Here is a 12,149-nt window from a genome sequence, read left to right as displayed (position 1 = left end):
GGGAGGGCAGATGTTCCAACATTGCCTCCTGTGGGAGTGGAGGGGTACCCCAGAACTGATGCCCCTGCTTCTCTGAGCTGGAATGCTACTTCAGTTCTGGCTGGCATTTGTCTCCGTAAGGCATTTTAAGTAACTTGCTAAGAAGCTCAGTTTTGCTACTTCCTGTTCTTTCATCTTCATCCATGTGGTTGTCATCTTTTCCTTATCTTATCTCCAATCATACTTGTCATTCATCCAGGACAAGGTGGGACTGCACTGTTCTTTTTTTTGTGTTTTGTTTTGTTTTTGTTTTTTTTTTTATTTTATTTTATTTTTATTTTATTTTTCTTTTGGGAATGTGTGTATTATAATTGAAAACACAACATGATAATTTAAGTCACTGAATTAATTTTCTCCTCAAGGAGACCCAAACACTCCTTTCAGACTCCTTTGAGGAGGCAGACATTAACACACATTTTCATATCCAGCTGCTGGACACTCACTGAATTAAAACTCTTCAGGCTCTACCAACTACTTCAGGTTGGAGAGACAGGTGTAAATTCACTTCCCAGACTATTCTTTCTTTTCAGTCTTCCTTTTCTCTTTTGTTTAATGAATTTATTTTCAGAGCTCTTCAGTTGGGAGACTTGTATGCCTGAAACTAACAGTTGATTCTCCAGAGAGTATGAGAAGAGGTGTCAGATTCTGTTGTGTGGGACTCAAAATATTTTCCATCCCTTCCCACTTAGCGTACTGCTGAACAGAGAACAGCAGGCAAATCCTTGACCATAAGTCTGTTGGGCTTTGCCCAGGGTCATCTCTCTAGCAGCGCTCCTTACTGAAAAGGCATGGTTGTTTTGGTGAGACCTTGAGAGGAAAGGGAGGGGGAAATCCTCAAAGGTCAGGTGAAGGCCTGGGTATCTTGCTGCTTACTTGCTTCCTTTGGTCCCTAAGTGCTTATTTTTGTTAAAATTCTAAAGGAATCACTCTCTACTTTAACACTGCATTCTGACATGCCTTAATCCTTAACAGAGAGCTACCTCAAAGGGTATCTCTGTTTTTCCATCTGTTTTTGTATCTACCTTTTTCAGATTTAATAAGCAATTTAAACACTTTCTGGAGGTTACTAAGACATAGTGTTTCAAGCATAAGATAGAAGGTGACACTCTTGGATCCTCTTCCTTATTCATAGCTGTTTGCTTCTCTAGAATTTAATGGCTCTTGAAAAGTTAAATGTTTATAGACTAACATCCTATGTAACTTTTTTAAAATTATTTTTAGTGGATTGTCTGCATGGGTGACTTTATATATAGGTTTAACCTGCTTTTCAGTGAAGCAAAAGCAGCATTCAGGTTCCTCTCAGTGATACAAGTCATGCAGAGATATGCAACAATGGCTAGTAATTTCTAACCCCCTTCCATTGAATACTTGCTAGTCCATTACTGGACTGAGAAGGTTGCTTCTAAACTGGATTGTACCCTGTCACCTCATGCATTTTTTTCTTTGATTCCATTGTTAGCATCAGATGTTCCAGCTGCCACCTGCAGCTTGGAGGAGTTCCAGTGTGCATATGGACGCTGCATCTTGGACATCTACCACTGTGATGGTGACGATGACTGTGGGGACTGGTCTGATGAATCTGACTGCTGTAAGTTAGTGCAGGGTGATGTGCTGGTCCAAGCATCTGAGTTGCAAACCTGAATGGACTTCGCGTAGGCTGGAGAGGGGTTGCAGTGTAGACAGCGATCTAATTGTTCACACATAAGCTGACTCTTTCATTAGTAGGGGTTTTTAGCTCTGGAAAGTGAGAATAGTGATGAGAAGTCTGTAGTTAGTGCAGTTCTGCTTACAGGAATTAAAGCAGTTTCCGGGAGGAATCTATTCAGGATTAAGTTCTGTAATAACGGAGGGTAAGGGGTACTGAGGAGCTTTGGGGATGTTACGTTGGTCTGAGTTTGCTCTTTGTATTTTTCTACCATCTCTGCAGCATCTCACCAGCCTTGTCGCTCTGGAGAGTTCATGTGCAACAGTGGCTTGTGCATTAATGCTGGCTGGAGGTGTGATGGAGACTTTGACTGCGATGACCAGTCAGATGAGAGGAACTGCAGTGAGTGCTGGAAACTGGTGGAAGCATTCAGTTTCTGTGGCTGCAAAAGAGTGTTTGGGACTCTTAGCTTTGTAATTGGATCTCTTCTGATCCTTCTTGCTCATCTAATGTTCCTTTTTTCGTTCTTCAGCTACATCTATGTGCACAGCTGACCAGTTCCGCTGTAAGTCAGGGCGCTGTGTCCGTCTGTCCTGGCGTTGTGATGGGGAAGACGACTGCTCCGACAACAGTGACGAGGAGAACTGTGAGAACACAGGTTTGGTCTGCTGCCTTGCTGCTTAATAGCTAATATTTCCATCCTCAAGGTAATAGGTGGTGAAGTCTCTTTTGGATTGCTTCAGTGAGTTTCTGTCCTTCCCAAAAAATGGGATTTGTGGTCTGTCTTACATGTTCGCAAACTTGTGCAAGTCTATGTGCTTGAACTAACTTAGCTGATGGTGTTTTCTGGTCAAGTATCAGATTCCTCTATCTTTCTCTCCTGTCCCTACACTATGAATTACCACAGAGCCCTGAGACTATTCCATTCAGACTTGGAAACATTAATAATGTGCACTGTTGCTACCTTTGTCAGATGGGCTGTGTCTAACTTACGCCTTCTAGATAATTTGGAATAGCTTTCATGCTGCATTTTGAAATTACCAAGCAATTCTAGCAGGCAGTGGAATCAGAAAGGACATTTAGTGGAAGGGAAGAATAAAGCCTTTGTTTTAGAGGCTAAAGGTGTCAGCTTTCCCCTTAGATATTTACTCAGGAGTCACTTTTTTTAGTAATCATTTTACATATCACCATTCTTTTGTGTGGTAATGGTTATGGAGAAATGGAGAGTTTCAACAGTCTCCAGTGTTGTGGCAGGATTCAAGGAATGTCTAGAGTCTTCTCTTAAAGCCTTCAGGATGCCTAATAGGCCTTGCTGAGGAATAGCATGTATTGGTCCATGCATTTATCCTATTGAGTGGAGCTCAGCTATGTGTACTGACCCTGCTGGATCAGTGGGATTACTAAACGGAATTTAGGGGTGACAAAATGGATTTGTGGAACTGTACCTCGTTTTGGGGCTGTTCAGGAGCGTTCTACAAGGACAGCTGAATTCAGAGGACGTGGACAGGCATTTGTAGCCATTTGAGAGCAGCTGCTTCAGATTGGTCAGCTGTCATGAGCATCAGTGTGGTGATCCTGGAAAAAGCAATTATACTTAAAGATGAAACGGTTTCCTCATCCTGATAAAAAAAAGTACTTAGAGGTACTGAAAGAACATTTGCCACCCAGAAGCCAAGTCAAGCTTCCAGAGCCTGAAATTCAACTTTTCCACTTCAAACCAATCCCAATGTGGTTGAGTACAGCTATTGTTACTGTAAGGTTAGTTATGCAGTTCTGCTTTAGGTCTATGGTGACAGTCCGAAGGTAACAATTAAATTGAGACTTCCAAGCAGAATGTGTATTTATGTCCCAATGTCTGTAGCAAGAGGTAAAATCCTCTTGGTTTTAGAGAAGAATTGTATTTTTATTGGCTGTGGGTAGAGCCCTTCTCAAATCTTCATTCGCGAAGCCTAGTCATGAGAGAGAAGACTCCTAAAATATTAGGCGATCAACTGGTGTAAGGATCTTTATGTTCAATGTGACAAATGAAATCCAAGTTTCATAATCCTTCATATTAAGTATTTCTGTGCTCTGAAAAGTGAATCTGCATGTGATTTGGTTTTATGTTCCCAGTTGGTGTGTCTGTTCTTAACCGTACTTGTTGTTAATCTAATGACTACGCTTTTCCATGCTGCTTACATGCAGTCTACCAGTCTTATTGTTTCTTTGCTGGTAACTGTATTGTCCTGTTACCTTCCTAAGATTATCAGAGGGTGATGATTTGGGAACCAATAACCAAGTCAGCTAAAGAGGTACAAAATATAAGAGGCAACAGGACAGCGCAGTTATTACTGAAGAAGCAATCAGATTGGGAAAGTTCTTACAAACAGTATTAGTTATAAGAATTCTGTACAGTCTCTGTGCCAACAGCAGAAGTTTAAGCATGTAGCTTGTGTGAAATCCTGTTGCCTGAGCTCAGATTGAAGGATGTGTGTAAATCTCCTTTCAAGTCCAGCACAGTGCCTTTAGGGCTGGACAAGATGCTCTTCCTAGGCAGGCTTAAGATCCATAGCCATACTGGGGTGACAGATCAGATGATTAAAGTGAAGAACTGACTCCTCCTTTTTACACACTGAGTAGGGTTGTAGAATCTGGAACCAAAAGGAGCTATGCCAGAACCTTCCAGTCATTCTGAGAGAAACTCATTAGCTGAACTTCACAATAAAGCAACAGTGGACTCAGACTGGAGGAGAGTTTGCAGGCCTACAAATCAGCGTAAAGATAGGTGGAACTGTAAGATGTGTGAGATGAGCTGAATTCAAGGAAAGAGGAAGTCATGGATTTGTGTTTATATGAAAAGTTTGTAACAAATCTTATAAAATGTTCTGTATCCTTTTCTTCACCATGGCTGTTGTTCCATCAGTAAGCTGTGGTGTACTACTTTCCCCTCCTTCTATTGCAGGCACCCCTCAGTGTGCCTCGGACCAGTTCCTGTGTGGGAATGGGCGTTGTATTGGCCAGAGGAAGCTGTGCAATGGAGCAAATGATTGTGGAGATGGTAGTGATGAGAGCCCACATCAAAACTGCCGTAAGTCCTCTCAAGTTCAGTCTTAAACACAAATGGAGGAGGCGCTGTAATGTGTGAGAGTCTGTCTGATGTTACTGAAGAATATGTATAAGAAAGAAAGCCTGGACTGTGATAATGGGAGAGAGTTGAAGACTGAGGAAAAAGGCCTTCATGGTTTTACAGACTGCACACAAGGAATAATGGGGAGAAGATTATGATCTCAGATATTAACATTTGTCTGCAGAGACAGTGAATCCTAAAAGCATGTTATTCTGAGATCTACTGTCCAGTTTAGTAGTGGCCTGCAGAGGAGAGCTCTGACTGTGAAGAAGAAACTTTCAGCACAGCCTGTGCCCTCTCTCTTGCTCAGCTTGGTTTGAAGGATGACTGCTGCCTAACAGCTGAGGGCAAAAGCAGCTGCCTTGTGGTTTCAGCTCAGTTGTCTTCACGTGTTCCTTTTGCAGGTCCACGAACAGGGGAGGAGAATTGCAATGTCAACAATGGTGGCTGTGCTCAGAAGTGCCAGATGGTACGAGGGATGGTGCAGTGCACTTGCCACACAGGTTACAGGCTCCTGGAAGATGGCCGATCGTGCCAAGGTGGGTTTTTGGAGCAGTAACCTCCTCCCTGCTGCTTTGATATGTCTGAAATGGATGGCTATGACAAGGTGCAAATCAGAGTGTGAAAGCATTAAGCAAGCTATAGATGAGATTGCCTGCTTTGTTGATGATCTATCTATCTAATGGTAACTTTCTCCCTTTCTCTGTAACACGCAGATGTGAATGAATGTGCTGAGGAAGGTTACTGCAGCCAAGGCTGTACCAACAGTGAAGGAGGCTTCCAGTGCTGGTGTGAGCAAGGCTACGAGCTGCGACCTGACAAGCGTAGCTGCAAAGCTCTAGGTAAAGGGAAGTTCAACCTGCCAGCACAACTGGGGGGTGTGTGTTGGTCCAGTTCTCATAATTATGTTTCTAATGCTTTATTGGCAGCGTTGTGCTGTACACCAAGCCAACATGAGAGCAAAAGGAAGTACCTGGATATGTAGTAGATATGCCCAGGCTGTTGGTGAATGCCTGTGAAAATTTTGTGTGATTTTTGATTACTCTTTCCTTTCCCTGTCAGCAGAAAGGACCCTTACCTTCTTTTCCTAGTTCCTTGTCATTCCTGGTGACCCAGACCCTGGGACAAAACCAGCTTTCTGTGTCTGTCTTAACCTTTCCAGTCAGTGATGTTATATTACACCTCCTCGTGGTTTGACCTTTGATGCTGGTCACTAATCCTGAATGCTGTGAATGGCTGCTGTATGGACATCCACCTTTTTTTAAGGACATCTATACACTTTATTCCTCTAATGTAGAAGCTGAGGAATTAGAAATTCCATTTCAAGTTTTAAGATGTTAGGATGTTGATACTATTTTGGGGTTTTTTTCTCTGCAGTGAAAGTGCATGCTGAGTTTATATCTGGCTGAGGCAGGTCTCAGCTGTGTCCTGTCTGTGGTAGGAGATGTAGGAGAGCATGTGTTTGCATGGCTAGTAGATGGATATAGGAGAAAAAACACTGTGTCCAGCTGCCAAGTGGCTGCCTAGTGGTATGGTTTCAGAGGTTGAGATGAGGTGGCTTAGGTGGGACCTGGAATGATTACTTCTTGCTGAGTTAATGTTTGCCAGAAGGTTTAAAACTGCTCATCTTGGAGTTGATGAGGATGTGAAAACAGCTCTCTGAAGTGTTTTGCATTTGGGGGTTGATTTCTTGCTGCCAGTACTGCAAAACTATGTTCTGGGACTTGGTGCAGAGGGAATGGTAGGCAGGACCCTGTCAAATGCTGTCAAATACTCTAATGCTGTCCTTCCATGTATTCTTAGGGCCAGAGCCAGTGCTGCTCTTTGCCAATCGAATCGATATCCGACAAGTGTTGCCTCATCGCTCGGAGTATACGCTGCTCCTGAACAACCTGGAAAATGCCATTGCCCTTGACTTCCACCACAGCAAGGAGCTGGTGTTTTGGTCTGATGTCACACTTGATCGCATCATGAGGGCCAATCTGAATGGTAGCAATGTGGAAGAGGTGGTTTCCACAGGACTGGAGAGCCCAGGTGCGTCACCACAAAAAAGGCAACAGCTTGGGGTGGGTGAGTGGAGAAAAGTGGGTACCCAGCATTCAGAATGAAGTGCATCCCCCTGAGCCAAGGGTATGGGTTGGTTGGAATAGATGTAAGGTGAGTGTCCCACTGGAGTTAATCTTGGCTGGTGGGAGGACTGAACTGGGCTTCTTGTGAAGTGGAGAGAAAAAGGGAACTATTTTTCTGTGCTGATGCATGGTTTCATTCTGTGCTTAATTCTCTCTTGGAGATAGGTGGACTTGCTATTGACTGGATCCATGACAAATTATACTGGACAGACTCTGGGACATCTCGAATTGAAGTAGCAAACTTGGATGGCACTCACAGGAAAGTGCTTTTGTGGCAGAACTTGGAGAAACCACGAGCAATTGCCCTACATCCTATGGAGGGGTAAGTGAAAATGTAGGACCCCAGTGAGCCCTCCATGCATGTGCTTCTAAGTGAGCATTGAAAACCCCATTCTTGGTCACAAAGGTTGCCTCTGGGCTCAAGCCTTCATTTGGTACTGCAAGTTTGGGGAACCTGGCAATGCTGGGAGCCTTCAGAGCCTTAATCCTGCTCTGGGTCCTTTGGCTTTCACCAGTTTGAAAATGCTGGGTGTTACTTTGCTGGCTTGTCATTTCTCCCATGGCTGTGACCCAGTGTCATGCTCAACATCACAGGACAGATTGTTTTGCCCTGATAGGGAGTGATGCTGGGTGCAGTGTGTGAGCCATGAGTTTTCTAGCCTGTCTCTCCCTGCCTCCTTCAGTACTATCTACTGGACGGACTGGGGCAACACTCCCCGTATTGAGTATTCCAACATGGATGGCTCTAACCGTCGCATCATTGCGGATACGCACCTCTTCTGGCCCAATGGACTCACCATTGACTATGCAGGGCATCGAATGTACTGGGTGGATGCCAAGCATCATGTCATTGAGAGGGCTGACCTCGATGGGCGGAACAGGAAGGCTGTTATTAGCCAAGGTGAGTAACGGCGCTACGTACGGGGAGTGCTCTCTGCAGTAAAGACAGTGGAGTAGCACAGTGGTACTCTGAGTTTCAGAGACACTGGCTTCTGCTTCTGTGCTTGTCTCCTGTTCTTTCACTGTGGAATGAATTCTGCCACCACTGAGGGATAGGGTTTGCTACCCAGTCATCAGTGGCCTCATCAAAAGGAGCATGGCCAGCAGATTGAAGGAGATGATTCTCACTCTCTACTCTGCTCTTGTGAGACCCCACCTGGAGTGCTGTTTAAGTTCTGGTGTCCCCAGCACAGGAAGGACATGGAACTTGTTGGGGCAAGTCCAGGGGAGGACCACGGAGTTGATAAGAGGATTGGAGCACCTCCCTTGCAAAGACAGGCTGAGAAAATTGGGGCTGTTCAGCCTGGAGAAGAGAAGATTGCATGGAGACCTTATAGCAATCTTCCAATACCTGAAGGGGGCCTACTGGAAAGCCAGAGAGGGACTCTTCACTAGGAACTGTAGTGATAGGACAAGGAGTAATGGATACAAATTGAAGGAGGGGAAATTTAGGTTAGATATTAAGAAGGTATTTTTTACTGTGAAGGTGATTAGACACTGGAACATGTTGCCCAGGGAGACTGTGGATACCCCAACCCTGGCAGTATTCAAAACCAGGTTGAATAAGAGGCCTTGAGCAACCTGGTCTAGTGGAATGTGTCCCTGCCCATGGTGAGGGAGTTGGGACTAGATGATCTCTAAGGTCCCTTCCAACCCCTTAACGTTCTATGATTATATGATAGCAGAGAGGAATTGTCTGTTATATTAGTGTAAAGTGTTTTGAGCAGGTTGACTGTAGTAAAGCCTAAGGGGCAGTGGAAAGAGCTTTCCCTTGTCTCCCTACTAACCTGAGTTGTGTTAGACCTGATTATATCCCCGTACTGGATGTCTATTACAGGGCTCCCGCACCCATTTGCTATCACCGTGTTTGAGGACAGTCTGTACTGGACAGACTGGCACACCAAGAGCATCAACAGCGCCAACAAATTCACAGGCAAGAACCAGGAGATCATCCGCAATAAGCTCCACTTCCCTATGGACATCCACACACTTCATCCTCAGCGTCAGCCAGCAGGTAACTGCGGTGAGGGTAGAGACCCAGTGGAGCCACAAGAAGACCTGCAGGCACCCATCACCCTGTAAAGAGGGGAGATGGCCAGGCTGAACTCGCCACATGTGTGTTGGCACATCCCTGCCTGTGCTGTTGCAGAACTGGCTCCACCGGCCGTTCTGCTGAGATCGCTCAGCCCCGGTACATTGGAGTTGGGTGTTACCGCAGCTCCCCCTGCTGACACCGGGGGTAGAGACCTTTCAGTAGGAAATACCTGGGGCTTGTTTATGCAAGAGCTGTTTTGGGAGGGGGCAAAAGCTCATAAGTGGTCATAGTAATGACTGCCACCTCCCTTATTCCTCTTCAATTGCCGTAATCTGCTCTAAAGTGGATTTATTTAAATTTATTTTAAAATTGAGCTCTAAAAATGGAGTTAGTACTTTAGTTTATATAGAATCACAGAATATGTTGAGTTGGAAGGGACCCACAAGGATCATCGAGTACAGTTCTTAGCCCTGCACAGGACCATCCCCGAGAGTCACACCACATGCCTGAGAGCATTGTCCAAGCGGCACTTGAGCTCTGTCATATGTTTCCTTATTGTCAGTTAACTTCTGGGTAGACGAGTTACCATATCCTTGTGGATTTTGACACCTCAGCTGATGTTTTTCCTCTTATTGTTACTCTTTGTTTTATGCGTGGTTGTTTTCTTATTTGGCTACTTGAGCAGGGAGAAACCGTTGTGGGGACAACAACGGGGGCTGTACTCACCTCTGCCTGCCGAGCAGCAAGGATTACACCTGCGCCTGCCCCACGGGCTTTCGCAAGACCAGCAGCCATGCCTGTGCCCAGAGTAAGTGAGGTGGGACCACAGTCTGCATGCTCAGATGTTCAGTGGGTGGCAGAGGGTTGGCAGTGGGCATAAGCATCAGCAGCACTTGCTTCCTAGGAAATGCAGCTGAGTAGACTGAGTTAAAAGTATTAAGGTCCCACCAGGGGATGCTTCACCTTTTTGATGCATTCCCCTGTTGTGCGTTCTCATTGCCCTCACTAGGCTTTATGGGTGGGGATACAGAGAAACTCCATCCTTGGGTCCTTATTTCAGGGCTGCTATTGGCGCTGTGCTGCCTGACACAGCTGATTGTCTCCCTGAACCTCCCATAAGAGCTGTGTCATTAATGGACAAAAAATTCAAAAAATTGGTGCAGTTTCTCTTAGTTTGCAACCAAGTGAAAGAAGTTGACCAACTATCTCCTAGATTTGCAAGAGCTATTTTCATATAGCTATTGCATTTGGAGGGAGGTCTGTGCCATTCTTTGAAGAATATGGCTTTGTTCCCTCAGCATAGGTTACCCCTCAGGGGAGAGCTCACAACTACTCTGTTCCCCCTTGCCCATCCACCCCACCCATCGTCTCCCAGTGATATTTTGCTTCCAATTAAAAAAAAAAGGACCAAAGACTTGCCAGTGAGAAATTACATAGGTGGTTAAGGTTGTGGATATATCAGGGAATTGTCTGTCTATCACTGTGTTGTTGAACTTAGAGAAATTAAAAGAAGACCTTTCGACCTTTGATCAGGTCTTGACAAGTTCCTGCTTTTTGCCCGAAGGATGGACATCCGTCGGATCAGCTTTGACACCGATGACCTGTCAGACGATGTCATCCCCCTTGCTGATGTTCGCAGTGCTGTGGCTCTAGACTGGGACTCAAAGGATGACTATGTGTACTGGACAGATGTTAGCACTGACTCAATCAGCCGAGCAAAATGGGATGGATCAAACCAGGAGGTACAGTGTTAACTATGTGTGGAGGTTCATCTATCCAGGAGACTGCTTGAGCATCAGATTTGAAGCTGCTGGGATACTCTGGCCTTTTAGGGCGCTGTGGTTCATGGTGGATTTTTTCTGGTTTGCCTAGTTCTGGCTCAGAAGAGCCCTGAGATCACTAGACACTTCATAGACAAGTTTGGTATATTTTTCTGCTTGTATAGGGATGTGAAGCATGGTAGTTTGTGAGCTGCAGTCAATTCCTTTGTTGTAGCCCTAAAAATCTGAAGTATTAAATCCTGTGTTATGTTCTACATTTGGAACAAGAGTCATACTCCTTGGGAATGCTTTTTGCACGTGCCCTTAGGCTAATGTTACTATAAATGAGGGGAACAGAGTTCAACATTTGGATTTGCAGTTTGAACAGGCATGAAAAATAGATGTTTCTCCAAATGGAAGCCTTATTTGAACTTTTAAGTCCTTAATGCTCTCTCTTGTATGGCTTTACTCTGCTTGGGCTTTTGCCTTTTGGAAGTTAACATTGTGAGTGGGTAGTGCATTGGGCAAGTGCTTTCTCCCTAAGGTCTAATTTCACTTAGGATCTTTCCCTTTTTGTTTTTATTTAGGTTGTGGTGGACACTAGCCTGGAAAGTCCAGCTGGACTGGCAATTGACTGGGTCACCAACAAGCTATACTGGACTGATGCAGGTACTGGGATCCTCTGCTTTACCTAGATTTCTGTCTTTCTTATTCATGGAGAAAACTGAAAATCAACTGGGTAGTTCTATCTGTCTCATTCCAAATTTGTCTGTTTCTGTGTAGCAAAAAATCTCATGTTTCATCTCGTGCTGGTAACAAAGCATGAACTGAGGTGAAACCCTTAGTTTATTTCTCTTTGCAGTACCCCCAGTACTAATTCTGTAGAAAGATTTATAGTAGAAGTCAAGCATCGCTGTTGTCTTGCTGCAGACCTTCCAACAGTGTATCTTGGGGTGCAGCAGGTACTATTTGGAGGATGTTCCCTTGCTGGAGAGTCACAGTTTAGAGAGATGTAAGGAAGATTATTCTTTTCTAGCTGTTCTCTCACGCCTGTGTAGATACCTTGGGGGCTTAGGAAAGAACTGGTTTATGTTCACACAGGACTCCACATCAGTAACAGCTACAGAGGTGACTTGAGAGAATGGAAAGTGACACTTTGAGCCCCATTTCTTACCTATCTTCCATCTATGAACAGAGATGGATGGGAGGGGAAGAATGCATTGTTGTATGGAATTTTTTTTGCCTTATCTCTTGCAATTCCAGAGGTCTTTGATCTCTTTGTAATTTTCTCTTGATTTTTGTAGGAACAGATCGGATAGAAGTCTCCAACACAGATGGGACCATGAGAACAGTTCTAATCTGGGAGAACCTAGACAGACCTAGAGATATTGTGGTGGACCCTGTTGGAGGGTAGGAGATTCTTTCTTCTGGGATG

General features: G+C 44.7%; 1 protein-coding gene across 3 annotated transcripts in view; it reads left to right on the top strand.

The window, feature by feature from the left end:
• The window catches only part of LRP4 (LDL receptor related protein 4), an 81,418-nt gene that overhangs the window by 52,834 nt on the left and 16,435 nt on the right, over positions 1-12,149 (top strand). For 2 of the 3 annotated variants that reach the window (XM_050334820.1, XM_050334822.1), the window contains exons 6-19: positions 1,499-1,627; positions 1,967-2,086; positions 2,217-2,342; positions 4,626-4,751; positions 5,195-5,329; positions 5,507-5,632; positions 6,594-6,824; positions 7,085-7,241; positions 7,603-7,820; positions 8,757-8,933; positions 9,637-9,762; positions 10,488-10,696; positions 11,302-11,383; positions 12,019-12,124. In XM_050334820.1, the coding sequence (XP_050190777.1) occupies positions 1,499-1,627; positions 1,967-2,086; positions 2,217-2,342; positions 4,626-4,751; positions 5,195-5,329; positions 5,507-5,632; positions 6,594-6,824; positions 7,085-7,241; positions 7,603-7,820; positions 8,757-8,933; positions 9,637-9,762; positions 10,488-10,696; positions 11,302-11,383; positions 12,019-12,124 (2,068 nt within the window). The remainder of the gene's footprint in view (positions 1-1,498; positions 1,628-1,966; positions 2,087-2,216; positions 2,343-4,625; positions 4,752-5,194; positions 5,330-5,506; positions 5,633-6,593; positions 6,825-7,084; positions 7,242-7,602; positions 7,821-8,756; positions 8,934-9,636; positions 9,763-10,487; positions 10,697-11,301; positions 11,384-12,018; positions 12,125-12,149) is intronic. The other variant, XM_050334821.1, reaches the window with a different exon arrangement.

The sequence above is a fragment of the Myiozetetes cayanensis genome, unplaced genomic scaffold (genome assembly GCF_022539395.1).
Source record: "Myiozetetes cayanensis isolate MyiCay16 unplaced genomic scaffold, myiCay2020 scf6-25, whole genome shotgun sequence".
NCBI lineage: Eukaryota > Metazoa > Chordata > Aves > Passeriformes > Tyrannidae > Myiozetetes > Myiozetetes cayanensis.
The sequence above is the reverse complement of the archived record's forward strand: the minus strand, read 5'-3'. Positions and strand labels throughout refer to the sequence as shown.